Source organism: Sinocyclocheilus grahami, unplaced genomic scaffold (genome assembly GCF_001515645.1).
Source record: "Sinocyclocheilus grahami isolate Dianchi unplaced genomic scaffold, SAMN03320097.WGS_v1.1 scaffold50.1, whole genome shotgun sequence".
Lineage (NCBI taxonomy): Eukaryota > Metazoa > Chordata > Actinopteri > Cypriniformes > Cyprinidae > Sinocyclocheilus > Sinocyclocheilus grahami.
Genome location: NW_015505229.1, coordinates 1,821,380 through 1,841,192, shown reverse-complemented (window position 1 = coordinate 1,841,192; position 19,813 = coordinate 1,821,380). Strand labels below are relative to the sequence as shown.

Here is a 19,813-nt window from a genome sequence, read left to right as displayed (position 1 = left end):
ATATATATATATATATATATATATATATATATATATATATATACCTTTTTATATGAAATGATGAAATGGATTGTATGAAATTTTTAATTTTTTAAAACATTTTTATCAAATTAATTGATGAATTGATGATGATGATTATAGACCATTTAGTGTTAAATACAAAATGTTTTCTTCATTGTTATATATATAATGCTTAAGCAAGGACACATTTTAACTGATTAAAAAATACATTTATAATGTTACAAAAGATCTGAATTTCAAATATTGCTGTTCTTCTATTCAGTAAGAATCTTGAGAAAAAATGTATCAGCTTAAAAAAAAATGTTTGTTTTCAGAAAACACGTGTGTGTGTGTGTGTGTGTGTGTGCGTGTACTGGTTTGGGTGGTTTATGAGGACACAAATTTGTATAATGACATGGGTATGACAGGTATTACAATATGAAGTTGGTTTATGAGGACACTACCTGTGTCCCCGTAATTCAAAAGGCTTTAAAAACATACTAAAATGTGTTTTTTTTTTGAAAATTTAAAAATGCACAAAATTTCCTGTGAGGGGTAGGTTTAGGTGTAGGGTTGGTGTAGGGCGATAGAAAATACAGTTTGTACAGTATAAAAACCATTACGCCTATGGAGAGTCCACTGTAAACAACCAATCCCAACATCTGTGTGTGTGTGTATATATACAGAATACATTTTTACAGTATTTATGATGAAAAAATGCAGTCTTGGTGAGCGTAAGGGATTTCATTCAGAAACCCAAAATGTTGACCTCACGGCACTGTTATTGTGTGCATAAGCACTCTAAACATTAACATATATACATGCAGCTCATATGATACCCTCATGTCTGTTTCCACATAATTTAATAATTAATAATAATAATAATAATAATTTATGCATTTAGCAGACGCTTTTATCCAATTATAATTGCATCAATATAATGTTTAATTGCATGTTAAATATTGCAATTATTGTTGCAAATATTTGTACCAAATGGCTTGTACCAAATATTTGAACATTACCATAATTGCACAAGAAATGCACTGAAGGGTAAATGCTGATCATTGTATAATAACATTTTAAAAATGTGTTTTCATGAGTCCTTAGAGCTGATCTCGACATATTCATATCTGGTAATTATATACCACTGTGTGTTTTTTTCCCCTCTTTTATCAGACTACCCAGATTATGGTGAGTTTCTCCCTCTCTTTAATTGTTTGCTGCATGTATTTTTGTAACATATTCATTAGGTTTGTTTATCATAAAACAAAGAATGATTTAGAAACAAATAATTTGGTCTATGCACTGAACAAACAACTATCCTCCAAACAATTACCTTGGCCTTATTCTCAGATGGCCGGCCGCCATAGTTGGGCATGCTGTTATTAGACCTGTTTTGTATTTTTGGCATAAAGTTAGCGGCGGCTTAATCTACGATCGGACTCACTGTTGAAATGGCAGTAACCTTGCAACAGTCTAATCAAACAGAATTTGCCCCAAGACATATTTAGTGAATAATCCCCAACAGTTCTCTTAAAACCAGGGTTGTGTAGTCCTGCTCCTGGAGGGCCACCTTCCAGCAGAGTTTAGCTCCAGCCCTGATTAAACACACCTGAACCAGAAAATCAAGGTCTTTGGATACTGGAAACTTCCAGGCTGGCATGTTGGAGATAAATTCTGCAGGAGAGTGGCCTTCCAGTAGCAGAATTGGACATTTTTGTCTTTAAAACAGTTACTTTGAGTAAACGCAAAACATCCATCACCTTTTAAAGGCTGGTTTGACGAAACCAATTAAGTTATGGCCTGTTTTATTAACAAGTCTGTAGATTCGTAGTTAGTTGTGAAAATTAATTGAAAATGACATGGAGGGGAAATCAAATCTATGCTGCTTATACAGTGGCTCCAATATGTATTTGGACACTTAAGCTACACATATATTTTAAGTCATTTTAAATGATAAAACAATATCATGCATATACTGTACATATATCTTTCAAAATAAAGATAAACAGAATTTGGACATTTTTGGTTGTCAAATGTTAATTGGAATGGTGATTTAAAGTCACCATTATATCTATATAATAGATATACAAAGTATATCTATATTTTGCCTTTATATTCTTTTCTAAAAAAAAAATTGATTACACAGAGTAATTTATTGATTACACTGCTGGAAATAAACATTTTCAAGATTTTGTGATTTTTCTTTCCCCCCAAAAGTTAAAAATATATAAAAACATTTATGCATTCATTCATTCATTCAAAGCTGGAAGTAAACAGTTTCAAGATTTTGAATATAGCAAATGTAAGTTTTTTTTTAAAGATTTCTATTATTATTTTTAGTATAACATTAGACATGTAATTTTACATTTTTGTATTAAATTAATTGTATTACATTTTTATCAATTAATTATAATTAATTGATAATTCATTATACTTTTATTAATTGTATATAAACACTATACCATTCAAATCTCTGGTGTTAATAATTTTTTTTTTACCTCCCAAAAGAAATTAATACTTCAGCAAGTACGCATTAAACTGATCAAAGGACAAGGTGAAAACATAAGTAATTTACCCATTTTGGGGTCACAGTAATGTACAGTATGTCCATGTGGTATTATTTTATCTTCAAAAGGTTAAAACATATATTTTCCTTTTTTTCTCTTTCTTTCTTTTTCTGAACACAACTACACTCTTGTTTGTTTTCTAGTGAGTCCGACTCCGACAGCTGTTCCAACCATGACACATCGGCCTGAAGAGGACACGTTTGGCGTGAGTGTTGTTTTTGTCTCCTGAGATTGAAAGCACCCATATGAAGTATAATGAGGTTACTTGAACATCTTGTTCCCAGGAACACACGGCAGAGGTGTTGAAAACAAACTATTCTAAACCATTTTCTTTTTGTCCAGTTTTTTCCCTCACACTCTACCTCTTATCTGTCGGTTCCCTTGTGGCTTGTATGTTTTACAGCTGCTTAAAAAAGTACTTTTGTTCATCTTTGTGCTATAATTGACTGGATGGAGATTATATTCTCATCTGAATGTTTTAATAGCGACTTGGGCACCGGCACAAAGAGTGAGCGTGGCCCTCGGTTGTTTGGAGGTCCTAATTACGGGGAAAAGCTTTTTGCTTCCGATAGCTTTATTCCAGCACTTTGACTGCATTGATTTATTGTTTATTGTCTTTATTTGGTGTTTATCTGGAACATTTAGACATTATATTAAGTTGTATGCATTGTATTTCCCATCTTGGCTGTATCTCTCTTACAAAACCTAACCTGAATTATTATTATAATCTTTTTTTTTCTTTGATTTGCTTTGCCCTTCACTTTTCATGCAATTTATCAAAGCTACCGCTGCCATATGCAACTTATGACTCCAATTACATAAACCTCTCATGATTACAGCATCAACATCAATACAAATCACACAAACAAGTCAAAACACACTTTTTAGGTTTGCTATAAAATTGCATTTTTCCTCCTGTGCGAGACACAAGAGATTAGATAGAAATATTTATTTGACACATTTTAAGTTGCTACAGTAGTTATGTCATTCCTGTACTGTAGTTCCCTCGTAAAAAGATTGTAAAAATCATTTTAGATTACAAATGATTATAATAACAAATAAGCTAAAGTTATAGCATGCTAGCATGCTACTATTTTTGCAGTGTGTAGAATATAAACAGAATGCAAATTTTTCTCTATGCGTACATGTAGAATACACAGATGACCTACTATATTTGCCAAAATGTGCAACCGAGCATACGATTTCCCACGATGCAATGCGCTTGACTTGACCTTTCATTCCAGTGTGATTAATGAGAATGGAATCAACTTCTTACTAGACTCAGTGCATTTCATTCAGTAATAATTGCTAGGATTATTTCATATTTGTCCGCGCAGGAGAACTTCTCACGAAACATTTCTGCACCAAATACCTTGCCACATTAATTTATTCTTGACCTCGTTCTAATCTGGAGTATTCTAATAAATGAGGTTATCCATTTGCATTAAACCCGCCTAAACCTTCTTCATAAACGCACAACCTTCTTCTTTACAGCCTTTCGTCACAAATTTGTTAATGAAACCTATTATTTAACCCATTTGCTGCTAGTTAAGACATTTTTTGCACAGGCTTTGAATAATAAGTTAAAATAGCTAAACATTTACCATGTGAATTAAACATGTAGTGTAATGAGACAACGTGACAACAATGTAGGATCTTTCTTTTAATTAGGCAGTAAACTGTTTATACGGCGCAGTAAGCAGTTTGCTAATATTCAGTTCCAAAAATACAGTAATCCTATATCATAAGTCTGGCTCTCATCTCATATTTTGGTTCGTCAAATAAATGAAATGTTGTGTTTCCTGCTTCTCTAGGTGTCGATTGCGGTTGGCTTGGCTGGCTTCGCCTGCGTTCTCCTTGTCATTATGTTTGTGCTAATCAACAAATATGGCAGACGCTCAAAGTTTGGCATGAAAGGTAAGCCAGTGTAAACTATTCAGCGGGAAACTTGGCACATTGCATTATTAGTGAAGTGTGACATCTACTGACTCATTTTTAATATCAGAAACTGTTGTTTGTAGGAAGAAGGGAAATGCTAAAACGCTATGCAAATGTTTCTATTTTAACAATTTGCTCTGAATCAATCTCTTGAGTTGAGCTTCTTGGTTTTTGGATATTTTTAATTTTAAAGTATTCAGCGAGGCAAAATCAGGTTGGACTGACCAAATGTTTCTTTGGGAGTTCAGACGTGTATGTACATCTTTAATCGTTCATTAAACTGTGTCATAATGGGTGATTTCAAGGAATGATGAGCCTGATGGAGTTTCAGCCACGCTTTTGGTCTCTAAATATGATTTGTATGTCACTATGCTGGATGGACCCTTGGGTTTGTCTGAAGTCCAAAGCCTATGCGTTGCTGGCGAGCAGTTAGCGGACGCTGTAGATAGCCGTCTCCTTGGTTACGTGCTGGGATGGCGGGACGCTAGGCTCAGTCATGCTTTCCTGATTCTCCGATGGGTTTGGCAGGGTTGTTGTTTTCCCCTCTCCTCTCAGAATCCTCCAAAGCGCAGTCGGTTTGGCTAACCATGATGCATTTTGGCTGCTTTTTTAGCCATAGCAGTGAGAAACAACCCTGTTTTGCATCCCAGCTCTGACATGAAAACCAGAAATTTCAAATTTTGTACATCTTTAATCGTTCATTAAACTGTGTCATAATGGGTGATTTCAAGGAATGATGAGCCTGATGGAGTTTCAGCCACGCTTTTGGTCTCTAAATATGATTTGTATGTCACTATGCTGGATGGACCCTTGGGTTTGTCTGAAGTCCAAAGCCTATGCGTTGCTGGCGAGCAGTTAGCGGACGCTGTAGATAGCCGTCTCCTTGGTTACGTGCTGGGATGGCGGGACGCTAGGCTCAGTCATGCTTTCCTGATTCTCCGATGGGTTTGGCAGGGTTGTTGTTTTCCCCTCTCCTCTCAGAATCCTCCAAAGCGCAGTCGGTTTGGCTAACCATTATGCATTTTGGCTGCTTTTTTAGCCATAGCAGTGAGAAACAACCCTGTTTTGCATCCCAGCTCTGACATGAAAACCAGAAATTTCAAATTGTCCCCCTTGACACCTCGGTCATTATGAATATGAGTCATCCGGATGTCATTTAATGGCTTAGTAATGAACATTACGTCTGACATGTAGGCCCGTGTGGAACCGTGCAACACCAATTACACTACAACCAACACAAATGCTCATGTATCAAAGGGATAATTAATGTGATGCTTTCGGTCTCTGGAGCCTCTTGCCATGTTGTATTTTTCATTCAACATCAACTGGGAATGTAATCAGTGGCTCTGTCTAGTGGTAACGGTGTCAGAGTACCCATAAGCCCCTTGTACGGTGCAGACAGAGTTCTAAATTAATGCGTGCCATGTTGGCTGACTGTGTCTTGCCTTGGCACAATGCCACTTTCATTGACTTTCTCCGTTTCATTTTGGCTCCCACGGGGACCCCCCCCCCTTCTACCGCGTTTTACAACCGCTACCCTTGTCTCTTCTCTCAACAATCCCTTTATTCCCTCCCACCCTCTTCTGTCTGTTACACCCCACTCTTGTTGACAGAAAGCGAGAGCTCAATCCTTTTTTTAACAAAGTTAATTAATTGGAGATTAAGCTGATAACGTAAACGGATGTGGAATTAAGCAAGAGAATGGAGGAGGGAGGAGGGAGGAGAGCTCTGTATGGTGCTGGAAGAAGTCCGGCTGCCGGTTCTGGCTTGATCCGACTCGTTCCGGCTGTTTGGGTCTCCAGCAAATTACAGGAAGATGATTGTTGTGCTTGGGTTTGCTTGTACCCTGTTATTCAGATTCCAAAATGAAAGAATATCAGTATACTTTATTTTTTACAAGAATATAAAGCATACATTGATGAGCCATGTCTTATTGTTGGGTACTTGTGAATATTAGGTTGCATAATTAGCATCTGGCACTATTTTAAATTCTTTAGTCACTTAATTATTGTTTAACATAAATGGCAGTGAATGCTATTGTGCTTATAGACATGCTATTTGTTTGTTAATTTATTGTGTGTATGTGTGTGTGTGTGTGAAATTTAAATTTAATTTGATAAAATTCTATGTACAGTGGTATTTAAATTTTAAATATTGTTAATCTTCATCGCTCAAAGTTTGAAGGAAGAACAGCTGTGGGTATACCACTGTTCTACTAACACGTTTTACAAAATAACTAGAGAAATAAAAAAAATAAAAATAAAATTATTTTGTGGAAAAAACAGTGATCAAAATTAGAGAACAGTAACCACTGTAGCACAAAAAAAGATTACAACAATCATTTTGGAGGGTTACAGCTCTCAGAAATTAGTAGGAAGTGTAGAGGTCCTTGCTTTGAATGACTTCAGTACATATGCGGCCGCAGGACATTACTGGTTTCTCACACTGCGCTGGTGTGATCTTGGTCCGCTTTTCTTCCACTCTCTTCCACAGTTTCACAACTGTAGTGGGTTTCTTAGCCATAACTTTGTCGCCAAGGATTTTCCAGAGATTTTGAATTAGTGTCGTTGTAAACCAGCAATATTTGAGAAATCACAGATTTAGAAAGACCGACCGACTTCTCTTGCAATGGCTGAAAGGGTCATCCCTTTGACCTTCATCTGGACAACCTGCTGTCGGAGAGTGTTCATTCACCTTAGAGAGGCCCCCCATCTTGCAATCCCAGTGAAAATTTGAGGAATGCTACCAGTCAAATAGGGTTTGTCAGATAATTAAGGAAATTAGCACCATGTGCCAGATTAACACCAATAACTTGGAGGTATTTGTGTGTTCTCTAATTTTGATCGGAGTTTTTTTTTCAAATATCTCATTTAAGTTTTATTTTTTATTCTGTGCTTCAGAATACTATTAATTAAAGAAATATGCTTAAAAAACTGCCCTTCTACTACTGTTAGAATAACTTAGAATAACTAAGCAGTGACCTTGAAATTGAGGAAATTATAGGTTGTTCTCTAATTTTGATCTCCACTGTATTTTATATAATTATAATTGTACTTTTAGGTATTTATTGTACGAAATCAATATGTTACATATGGAAAGATTAATTCATATAATAATTCATGAGAAAATACAAAGTACATGTTTTATTTTCACTTTTGGCTCTTTTTAAATATAAATAATTTTCATATTAAAATATATCATTGCCAGTTAAAAAAATAAAAATGTATATATATTTACAATAAATTACAATTATATATATTTTTTACAAATATATTTTATGTTTAGTTCTCTATATTCTAAAAAGTATTTTAATAATAAAAAATTAACATGATACTAATTAATATTCAATTACCGTTTTTTTTTGTTTGTTTAATATATTTATGAATTTAGATTTTCGCAACTCCTTCATTCTGCTAAATGCTGCTATATTATAAGACTTCATTTCTTGGACTTGTGCCTACTTTGGCCCTCAAGTCTGACCTCAAAGCCGTAAGTGCCTAGGGATAAAATGTGTCCTACTGTCACCCTATTCAGCGATTTTATTATTCCTTTATTCAAAATCAAACAGTAGCCCTTTCTGTTGCACTGTCTCGGCTGAGAGCGGTGGAAAAAGTTGTTTGTTCTCTGGTATTGAGACTTTACATTACTCTTTTGGTTCTCATCCAATGCAATGAATGAGAGTTGTTCATATGAACTGAGGCGTAAATAATCTTAATCTACTCCTGTGGTGAAAGAAAAAAATTCGGCCCAGAGAACGCACAAAGTCCTTCAAAAAAACAAAAAAAACCCCAGAATTTTTCTGAAGTACTTGTCAAAATGAAGCTGTTCGTTAGATAGCACTTTTTTGTCTTCATTTTGGATGTTATTGGAGGTACAGTACATGATTTTCTATGTTGTGTCCTCAAACGCTTCCTCGTGGAGACCGAAGGAAAGATATCTGGAGAGATATTAGTCCAGTCTTTGTTCACCTGCAAGTGCTACCTGGCTTCGCTGGCTCTCTATAGCAGGACCGCAGGGTGTTTAAAGCTCCCTGTCTCCTGATTCTTATTCCAGCCCGCATCTTACGTCTGAGTTAAACTTTCTCTGAGGGCTCGCAGTGAGATCCCATTATTACCATCTTAAATCTGACAGCAGGGCTCTCACACAAATGGAAAAAGCTTTTTTTCTCTCTCTCATAGAAGTCCTTACATTTGAAAAATAATATGTGTGTAAAGTATATGTGTGTGCATATGAGAGATCTGTAGCTCCAGTGCCTGCATTCATCCTTCTGGTTCAATAAAATAGACAGCTGTAGTTTTCCACTTCCAAACTTAATTTCTGTGGAGATGGAGCTCAAATGCTTCGCTTCAGGTTACTTGTGGCAGTCTATTTAATTTGACTCAAAGCATATTGCTAATTAAAGACTAATTGATCTGAAAACATCAATAGCACATCACACTTCCTGTGATTTATGTATATCTGCTTGATTTTTGTTGCTTTTTTTACCCTTTGGTGAAGTTTTTTCCCTCAAAGACTTCCGTGGTGTCTGTCAATTAAAAGTGTGTTTGAAATGGATGCCACTCCGCTTTGTATAAAGCATGATTAACTCGACCCCATCAGAGATCTCTTTTACAAGTCTAAGGCATGTATTCATGAGCCATGGATTATTATCTGGTGTAATGAATGATTTGGAAGTTCATCCTTGAGATGCTTAATTGTTGAGTAGAAATAATGGTAGTGAGAGTTATTATGCTGCGACAGACAATGAAAGAAAAACCAATTAAATACAGATTTATCTGAAGTAGTATTAAACATTAACTTGTTTTATTATTTTAATGAATCTGTTTATATATTTATAACATATTTGTTTTCATTGTTTCATTATTATTTTTATTAAATGTTTATATATTTATTGATTTTGCAATTGTATATTTAAGATCATAATAACAACAACAATAATAATAATAATAATAGTATTATTATTATTATTATTGCTGTGATTGTTCTTATTTGAACAAATTAGTGTTTTATTATTTTGTTTATTTATTTTTATTATTTACTTATCACAGATTATTATTATTATTATTAGTAGTAGTAGTAGTAGTAGCAGTACTAATAAGAGTAGTATTGCTGTTATTTCAGTACATTTAAATGGAATTATATTATATGTAATATATGTAATAATTAATAATTGTTAACATTATTTTTTATTATTGTAATTATTTAATTAAATCTGCTTAAATATTCATAATTTTAAAGTGTTTTATATATTTATAATAAGAATATGTATATATTTATTTAATTTAATTTAATTTAATTAATTAATTTTTAAATAAAAATGAGCCTCTTATGATGAGGATGACAATCCTGCTTGGCCAAGACTCTGTGCTACATTTGGTGAGAAACGGCTCCAATAATTTCTCCAGGCAGTTGTTTGGTACCTTTTAAAATATGTTAGCATTTATGCTAGCAGCACTGTGATACAAAACATGCCAAATTGCTTCATCTCAAGCTTTAGTTCTTTCAGGGATTGACCCATGAGCACAAATGACAAATGGTGCTGTAGACCTCCTAGTTTCATTTTCCTCATCTATACTGCTCCAGTGTATCTAATGAGAGATTGTGCGAGAACCCTGATTAAACGTAAGTTTGTGTGATACCAGTTGGAGATTGTTTATCCTGTGTTTTTACTTCTAACATGCAGTATGCTTGATTTATTTGTGTTCGTGTTATAATTACCGATCTTTTTGAAAAGCATAATGTAGAGGTGATGAGGAAGAGGACCAGTGTGCGACCTCATTTGTTCTCATTGACAAGGGTGGTAATCGGTGATCGATTGTAGATGGCTGAACTGCAGTGGCTACAGGCACCCAATCTCTCCCAACACACTCACACACACACACACACTCACACACACACACACACACACACACACACACACACACACACATCCTTGTGGGGACTCTCCATAGGTGTAATGGTTTTTACACTGTACAGACCGTATATTCTATTGCCCTACACCAACCCTACCCCTAAACCTACCCCTCACAGGAAACTTTCTGCATTTTTAGATTAAAAAAAAACTTAATTCTGTATGATTTATAAGCTTTTGTACCCGTGGGGACCACAATTTAGGTCCCCACCGTGACACGAGTCCCCATGAGTCTGTGTGTAGTCAGGTTTAAGTCCCCACCAGGATATATAAACCAGTACACACACACACACACACACACATCAGCTTTCCTCAGTTCTGGTCTTGCTGCTTCACAGAAGTGATTTGATTCTTACCTCACCAGGTGTAGTGCTGAGTTTGCTTTACTGTGAAATCTGCCATATAAAGCATTTCTTTATGTTTCTGCCTTTGTAGCTGGGAATGACCCATTTTCTTGTTGCACCGTCAAACAAATGTCTTTCTTTAGGTTCTTTGTTTGTTCTTCCTACTTGTGTTTTCTTCCAACTACCTTCCTTTATTTTTGCTCTTCCCCTTTGCAGCTTTTTCTGTTTCTTCCTACTGTACTTTCAGTGTCCCTTCTTTCCTTCATTATTTTCTTCCCTCCTATGCTTTCTTTCTTTCTTATTCTTTCTTTTGTACTTCCCTTCCCTTCCCTTTCCTTCCCTTCCCCTTCCCCTTCCCTTTTGATTCTTGGTGGGCTTGGAACCACAGTCATATTTTACGTGCATCCATTTTTATCTGATGTAACGATTCCAACTGGCTGTGCCATTTCAGAGTTCAGCACCTTCCCTTTAGGGAATGCAGAGATTCATCTGGTGATATAACATCGGAAGAAGAAGAGAGGAAAAAGGGGCTTTTAAAACAAAAAGAACAAGACAAGAGAACAAATGATTCTATTAAGCATCCGCTCATTGTCATCCTTCAACGATAGATTCCCTGCCCAAAGGGCGAATGGAATACAATTATTTTTTCCCCCTCTTAGCAGTGGCCTTGTATCTAAATAAAATCTCATTCTTTGCCCAGGAAGCTTTAGGTGATGCTTAACTTTGAACCAGAACAATGTAATGACATTAGCATTATGTAATTATAAAGCAAATGCAAGGTTTTCCATCTTTCCAGAGCACTGAGTGTGATATCCTTGGCTTTTCTTTTGAATAAAGGTTATACATATGTCATACTGTTGGCGTCCAATTAAATTTACAAAAGTGATCTGATATACATACACTGTAATAATAAAGGTCTAAAAATAAATGTATTTTTGGACCTAAAGGGTCCATACCTTAAAGGTACAAATTTGAACCTAAAGTGTGCATATTAGTACAAAAGTGTACCATTTGAAAAGGTACTGCCCCAGTGACAGCTTTCGTACCTTATTTTCTGAGAGTGTAGAAAGCATATTAAATGGAAGTAAAGTGTCTACTTTAATGTTTCCAATAACTTTTGTGAAAATAAAATGTCAAAATATGTATAATACAATGTAGTGTTATATTAGTTTGGAAAATGGTCCAGCACCTTGCAAAATCAAATTAGCGTTTTGTCATAAGTAATTCATAAGTTATTCAGAATTCATTTTGCTCCATTGGAATATTGAGGTACACATTTACAGAAAGCAGCATGGTGGTGCAATGGTGCTGCTTTATAGAAGAATTTATATTTGCTTCATTTTTATTTTTATTTTTTTAAATTACAATTCTGTTGCTTTCCTGTTTAATACTCTGAAGCTGCTTTGAAAAAAAATCTCTATTGTACAAAACGCTATAAACTCGACAAATGGGCTATGTGGCCTGTGGTGTCTACACCTGGGTGCCAATAGTTACTCTATTTTATATCAGTGGTTTCTTGTTTTGACTTTACATGTTGGCTTTGATAAGTGTTTCATGTGACTAATCGTGTCAGACTACTTAAAGGGATAGTTCACCCAAAAAATAACATTTGATGCGTATCTGCTTACCCCCAGGGCATCCAAGATGTAGGTGACTTTGTTTCTTCAGTAGAACACATTTGATGATTTTTAAGTCCAACCGTTGGAGTTGATCAGTCTTATAATACATGGCAATGGTAACAAAGTCTATGAGAGTAAAAAAAACATGCACAGACAAATCCAAATTAAACCCTGCAGCTCGTGACGACACATTGATGTCCTAAGACACGAAATGATCGATTTGTGCGAGAAACCGAACAGTATTTATATAATTTTTTTACTGTGCACTGTGTAAACAATGAGTGACATATACGTGCGAGAGATCACTTCCGGCACTTACGTAAACTACGCCAGAGCGCGTACACATCGCACGCACCGGAAGTTGTGCGCGCGCACAAAGACAGTTGGACATAGTGCTGCATTAGAGGTAAAACATTATATAAATACTGTTCGGTTTCTGGCACAAACCGATCGTTTCGTGTCTTAGGACATCAATGTGTCGTCAGGAGCTGCAGGGTTTAATTTGATTTGTCTGTACATGTTTTTTTTACACTCATAGACTTTGTTACCATTGCCATCCATTATAAGACTGATGGACTCCAACGGTTGGACTTAAAAATCATCAAATGTGTTCTACTGAAGAAACAAAGTCACCTACATCTTGGATGCCCTGGGGGTAAGCAGATAAACATCAAATTTTCATTTTTGGGTGAACTATCCCTTTAAAATCACGATCAATAACATGCTTTCAATCCACCACCATCTCTACCTGCCTCTCTGCCCGCTTGCAGTCGGTTCTCACTCTCTCCACAGTTGATTGGAGTTTCCAGTGATAGCCTGAGCTGCACTGTCATTTGTCACTGTCCATTTTTCCTTGGTGTCTACCTTTACCTCCCATGACCCTCGCCGCATGAGAGCAGGCACCTGCGCTCTGAGAACCGGGCTCCACGTGTCAGCCGGTGAACTGGAGCTGCCAGAGCAGGAGCGGGGCCTGACAGGCAGCGTATTAAACTCTGACACTCACACCACTACTCTCCCCCGTCCCCTCTGTGACTAACCAACCGCTTTCAGACCCCAGCACCTCCACCTTGTCTGCTTCGGTCGTCTTCAGTCTATCCCGGCCCCCTTCACCCTGTCACTTTCCCTTCAGCCTCTTGATGCTGGATGCACTCTCTTCTCTTTTCGCCACATCCACCATCCCAAACGTCTGTCACAAGGGTTTTTCCTTTTCTCCGTGCACCATTACCTGTGTAGTGCTGAAGGGCGATTAGTACACACCAGTGAAACAAAGTATATCACTCCTGACTGGCTCTTAGCCATGGAAGCCTGAACCAGAGGAGGGAGGAGTGGCACAGCTCAGAGTGCTGATGTAAGTCTATTGCACCACTGAATACAATTCCATCTCAGGGATTTTGTGAGTTTTTACATTTATTTATTAACACATGTATAAGCATCCATACAATTTTGTGTGTGTTCTAGGCAATTATATAAGATTGTGTTATGTTTATGCCAGGACTTTAAATTACAAAATGAAAAAAGAAGAGCACTGATCAATAACCAGGATTAATATCTTATATAAGGCATTTATATTGTTTTGGCAGACACTTAAATGCAATTAAATGGCCATCGATTGTATATTTAACAGCCTATTGAAGACTGACATGCCTGTATGTCTTATTTTGAAAGCAATGAATATGTCAAACTGGCCAGACAAATTTATAAACCACGTAGAAAAATCTAGACAAATCTTAAATGGAATGTTTTATTCAATAAAATGCAAAACTGGAGTGATTTATCTACCCAGTTACATATTGGTCAGCTCGCCAACATTGGTAGCATGCTGCCAAGAAGCTATGCATTAAACTAAACATGTCCTGCTGTATACATCACAGCAAAAAGCTCCTTAAAGCCAGATGTATTTGTACGAAACAAGAAAATGCTGCATTCAGATCAGCTCCTTCTCAGATCTATCTATCTCCATGTGCAGGGCTTAAGAGGAGAGCATGGCACCGTTTTCCATCGCCCGCAGGCCTCATTCCCATCTGCCATCGTTTCCTTGCTCTGAAACAAAACAGGAGCCCCTCAGACCCTTTTATTTATTTACTGTATGGCAGTTAAAGATAGATGAGAAGAACCCTGGAGAATCTGGCTCCCCTCCACTGTCACCGTCCTAGAAATAGAACAGAGCGATGAAGGGGCAGAGCCTTCGTAATCGCCGCAGTATCAAAGACAGGGCCTCAATGAAAAGAAGGCAGACTGAGGAGGCTTCTGGGACTCCACGGGCGAGCTACTCCATCTGAGCTTCTGCCAGGGTCGTCCTGGGAATGTGTTGGCACTGCTTTCGCAGGGCTTGACTGCTCGTTATATCTTAGTACATCCATATAACAAAAAAAAATAAAAAATATCTTTCAGATTTGGAGCATTGACTGATGCCGAATAGGGAGTGTTTTTATTTTTTTGTTCCCATGAGGAATTCAAAGACGAGGGTATTGCATCAGCAGTTAGAAAACTTGTGAGTTGGCTAACTTAGTACATTTTCCAAGACTGTTCACTATTAATTTCCCTGTGCAATTTGCTACTACTAAATTGTTCTAAAATGTACAGTATGAAGCGCTTTCATTTGTAGCGCTGGGAAGTCTGAATCATTATAGTGAATCAGTTTGTTCTGATTCAATTCTTGGAGGGCCCAGAGCTCTGCAGAATTTTGTTCCAATCCTGCTCCAAGACACATTTTCAAATAAGCCTGACGGCCTTGATTAGTTGGATCATGTGTTTAATTAGGGTTGAATCTAAACTCTATAGTACATTTTTTAAAGTAAAATATTAAATTATTATTACTTTTTAAAAATATTAAATACATACACATACAAATATATATATATATTTATATATATGTGTATATATTTTATATATATATATATATATGTGTGTGTGTGTGTGTGTGTGTGTGTGTGTGTGTGTGTGTGTATAAATAATATACAACAGTTTATTTTTTATTCGCACAATTTTGGCAACTCAATGAATAATTTTTCAATGATTCACTCAACTGATTCATCCAGAGTCATTGAATTATTATTATTATTATTATTATTATTATTATTATATATACACTATTACTTTGATAATTTGTGCTGCTTTGTCTATTATTTAAAAAAAATAGTTTCAAAGTAACGGACAATATTGTGTTTAAAAGTTACTCAATATTGATTTATTTTGTGCTGTACAAATCAATATTTCACTGAGTCTTCTTGAATATGAACACATTTGGACAACAGCACTCTTGCTTGTGTGATACTGCCTCAATATACATACGAAAAATGTGTTGGACATTGCAATCTAAAATGTTACCCACAATCCCTTTCACTTTTAATCCACAAATAGAGCTGCAACTATGACATATGAGTTATGCAGTTTTCTTGGCACCGCAGCGACATGCTACTATAAAGAAAAAGTGTCTCTGTTGATGTCTGGTCCCACATAGACAAGGAACAAGCCTCAGAAGGTTTCGAAATCCTGTGACAGTGACTGTTAAAATGGTAGATCCTCGGCCAGAGATGTGTCTTCTTATGTAAAGAGATCTGATGGCAAGCTTTGTTCAGCCCTGCTAGAGAACGCTTCAAACAGGCAGGCGTGAAGCGACCCAAAAGAATCCACAGTCCTCAGCTTTCAAGACAGCAGGTTAATTGGTGAATATCTCAAGCTTGGCTAATGTCTGAGTGTTGTTTAAAGAAGAAAAAGGGGTGGGACTTCCCTCATAAGGAAGTTCAATGGCTGCTTTGATGGTATGTTTATGCTAGTTCTCTGCAGGCCATTCGGTTTCTTGTACATGGTGCCGCTTCGCAGCAGACCAGTGTTGCGGGGCACATGGGAAATTCAACAGAAATGTCTGATGAAACTAATTATGCTGCATTCAAAGGAACTTCAGCATGTTGGATTGGTCTGTGCTTTGCTTTTTTGGGGGGAAACTTTTAGACAGCTTTCCTCAGTTAGAGCTAATGCTGTTTCATCATGTATGGTAATAAAAGCGAGGGAGGATGAGGGTTTGAAAGTTTTGTTAAACTTGAGTTGATTCCTACAGTAATTAATGGTATTCAGCACATAATACAAGTATATCTTATTTTAACTCATACCTCAGGCAAAAACATTGACAGCTAAACCAAGAGAGTAACATGAGGGATGTCACAAACGATGTCTAACACGCTAATTCGTGCGTTAAGTGAAGTTTTCTTGCTGAAATCAAACTATTCCATAAAGTAATGAAAAGACAGCCAATCAGAACATATTTAAAATACGGCTATATGGACCACCCGGCTGATTCATTCAAGAACACAACCAGTTTTCATGAGTGGCATTCAAATCATTCACTTAAACCAATTTGTTAAAAAATGCTGATTCATTCAGGAGGGAAACAAGTGACATTTATTTGTTTATTTATTTATTTATGCTAAGAACAAAATAATAAAATAACAATACAATAACATTAAGTTATCATAATAATAATGATAATAATAATTTTAAAGGTTACATATCATGAAAATCTGACTTTTCCAGGTTTCAAGTGCTATAATCAGGTCCCCGGTGCATCTACCAACCAAGGAAACGTGAAAAAGTGTCTGAGAAAACGAGCGCGTCTGATTTCGCTCCTTTGGTGACGTGGCAAAGGGATCTCATTATAATATTACCGCCCCCTTAATCTGTAAATTTACACCCACGGCGCCATTATTGTGTTTTCGCAAGCAACAACAGTGTACTAGTTCTAATGCCATGGCGAAAGTTTGAGCAAAACATGCTAACTGTTCTGTAATTGGCTGCACAGATGAGCGCAGAACACCATTTAGAGTCCCAGCCTCAGAGGAGACAGAGAGCAGTGGATTTATTGATTTATTTCATGTATATTGCTGCTGCCACACAGATCTAAAATAAACATGCAATTTATTTCCCAGCTGTTTACCTTCACAGACATATCTGACTGTTTTTTGTAACTCGTGTGTGTTTTTAATGTAAACTTGTGTGTGAATGAGAACTTAGTTTAGTACATGCTGTGACAGCCGCTTTCTGTCCGTGTGCTTCGGATGAGTGCTCTCAGAAAACCTTATATCAGAAGTTTAAACTCATATGGTTTACAACGCATGATTTCAGCGTGATAAACATGACAATCAGAACCAAAATAGATGTTTTTAGCAGGTACGAGCTGTAATGGCACAGCTCTATTCTGGAAAAGGGGGCGGGGAGCAGCAGCTCATTTGCATTTAAAGACAGGCCTGAAAAACAGCGTGTTTCTGCTGCCACTCAAAATAGGCATTTCTTCTTCTTCCTTATTATTATTATAATTATAATTATTATTATTTATTAATAATAATTATAATTTATTATTATTAAACTATGATTAATGCTAATAACAAAATAAAATAATAAGATGAATTTAATAATTTAATAAGTAATAATAATAATAATAATAATAAAATAATTATTCTTCTGCCTAATAAAGCGCTCTTCATAAACCTGCTTTCTGCCATCATCTGGATATTTTAGCTGCAGTGTTTTCATCAGCATGTGTAGATGCCCTCAGGTTGGAGTTGAGTTCTCCTGTGACTGGCCTGTGCACTGGGCCGGTGTCCTCACTGGATGGGGCCTCTGGATGGTTCTCTCCCTGGGGCTCCCCTCAAATGAGTACTCTGGCTTACTCTGGTACTCTGGTTTCATGAGGGGATCTTTCAATTTTTAAGTAGCTGGGAATTATTGTTGTGTAATCACAAGCCATCTTCCTTAATTATTCATTTGTGAAGATTGGGAGAGGCACAGTTAAGGAGGCGGGGGAGAAAAGGACGGATGGCAGGAAAAACAGAGGGATAAAAAAGTGGCAATTGTGGGTTGATGGATAAGGATAAATGAATCCACTGAGAGCCACTTCCTGTGCTCCGCCTTCGGTTCACAGCTCGGTCTTTAATGGCCCCCTGCCAGCCGGAGGACGTTAACTCTTATTTTGCTGTATTTTTAAACCTGGCCAGGAATTATGGACTTTTCCGTTATTGGATTTCCCATTAAAGCTCGACTCTGCAGGTTGTCAATGAACAAGGATTTGTTCCCAGTCTTTATGAGACGCTAAGCTATCTCTGGGGTAAAAGTACTCCAACCGAGTGTGCATGATGTTTACTAATTGGGTCTAAAACTGAGGTTGGGTTCTGCTTCTTAAAGTGCCCCTATTATGGGTAATGAAAGGTTCATATTTTGGTTTTGGGAGTCCCCAACAACAGGTTGACATGCATGCAAGGTCAAAAACACTTTCATTGTCTTATAATATGTATTTATTTTTTCCTTTTTTGCTCAACGACTCCCAAACGATTCGTTTAACGATTCATTTTTCCAAACCCCGCCTTTGCGTCATGCTAAACTGCGGTGATTGGTCTGATGACCCAGTCTGTTGTGATTGGTCTACTGCGTGCAGCGCATGTCAATAACGGAACGCCCATCACCATTACTTAGCCCACAGCTCGGTGGTAAACACCCAAACAGCCATGGTATATGTGTTAGCCCAATGCAGAAATGTATTGATAAAGCACTGCAGTTTGTACACCAAAGTATTGCTCTATTCTTTATCAGAACTACAAGTAATAACAGTGACAAACATTCACTATTCATCGACACATTTCTAGACAGTTGTGAGCGAACAGATATTGCTGTTAGCCGGTTAGACGGAGACCTACAAGCTGCGCGGAGCGAACACAACACACACAACTAAATACATATTTTGCATGCTACTGTACAGAGTACATGACAGCAACAGTTTTTAAAAGAATTACTCCACTTTCAGAATAAACATTTCCTGACAATTTACTCACCCCCATGTCATCCAAGATGTTCATGTCTCCCTTTCTTCAGTCGCAAAGAATTTATCAGTCGCAACTTATATAGCGAAACAATCTGTCATTTTCTTAAAAAAATTATACACCTTTTAACCACAAATGCTCGTCTTCTCTAGCTCTGCGAGGCGCATGCATACTCTGTGTACAACGGTTCAAGTATTCAGATAGGTATTTTGGATTTTTGCATTTTAAATAGCTTTCTCTAGAACTTTCTGAAAAACTAGACAGCAAGGTATTATACAGTAATATACATTACATACAGTATAACTCAAAAAGTATCTAAGTAAAAGTAATGCATCTTAACTATGGTTACAACTTGTACGTCTTGTTTTTCTCTTATGTCTTTGTTTACGACAGTATTTTGTAGTTATCAAGGCACAGGAGGAGCTAAAGTGGTTCCTCACTGTTACGTTTGATACTCAGGGGAAAATTGCAAGCAATACCATAGCATGAAACATCTGAGAGCTACCCACACGATGCTAGCTGCTTCTGGAACCAAGTCGTCAAGTAATCATGGCGTGGACCCAGGCTGGTCCTTGTGAACGCAGTTGGGGGAACAGGTTCTGGTCCAAGCTTGAGCTGTGCTTGT

At 36.8% G+C, this 19,813-nt stretch overlaps 1 protein-coding gene across 1 annotated transcript in view; it reads left to right on the top strand.

The window, feature by feature from the left end:
- ntrk3a (neurotrophic tyrosine kinase, receptor, type 3a) overlaps window positions 1-19,813 on the top strand; it is a 232,477-nt gene that overhangs the window by 116,734 nt on the left and 95,930 nt on the right. Inside the window, exons 6-8 of the mRNA XM_016269255.1 lie at window positions 1,177-1,191; window positions 2,714-2,775; window positions 4,385-4,487. Coding sequence (XP_016124741.1) covers window positions 1,177-1,191; window positions 2,714-2,775; window positions 4,385-4,487 — 180 coding nt within the window. The remainder of the gene's footprint in view (window positions 1-1,176; window positions 1,192-2,713; window positions 2,776-4,384; window positions 4,488-19,813) is intronic.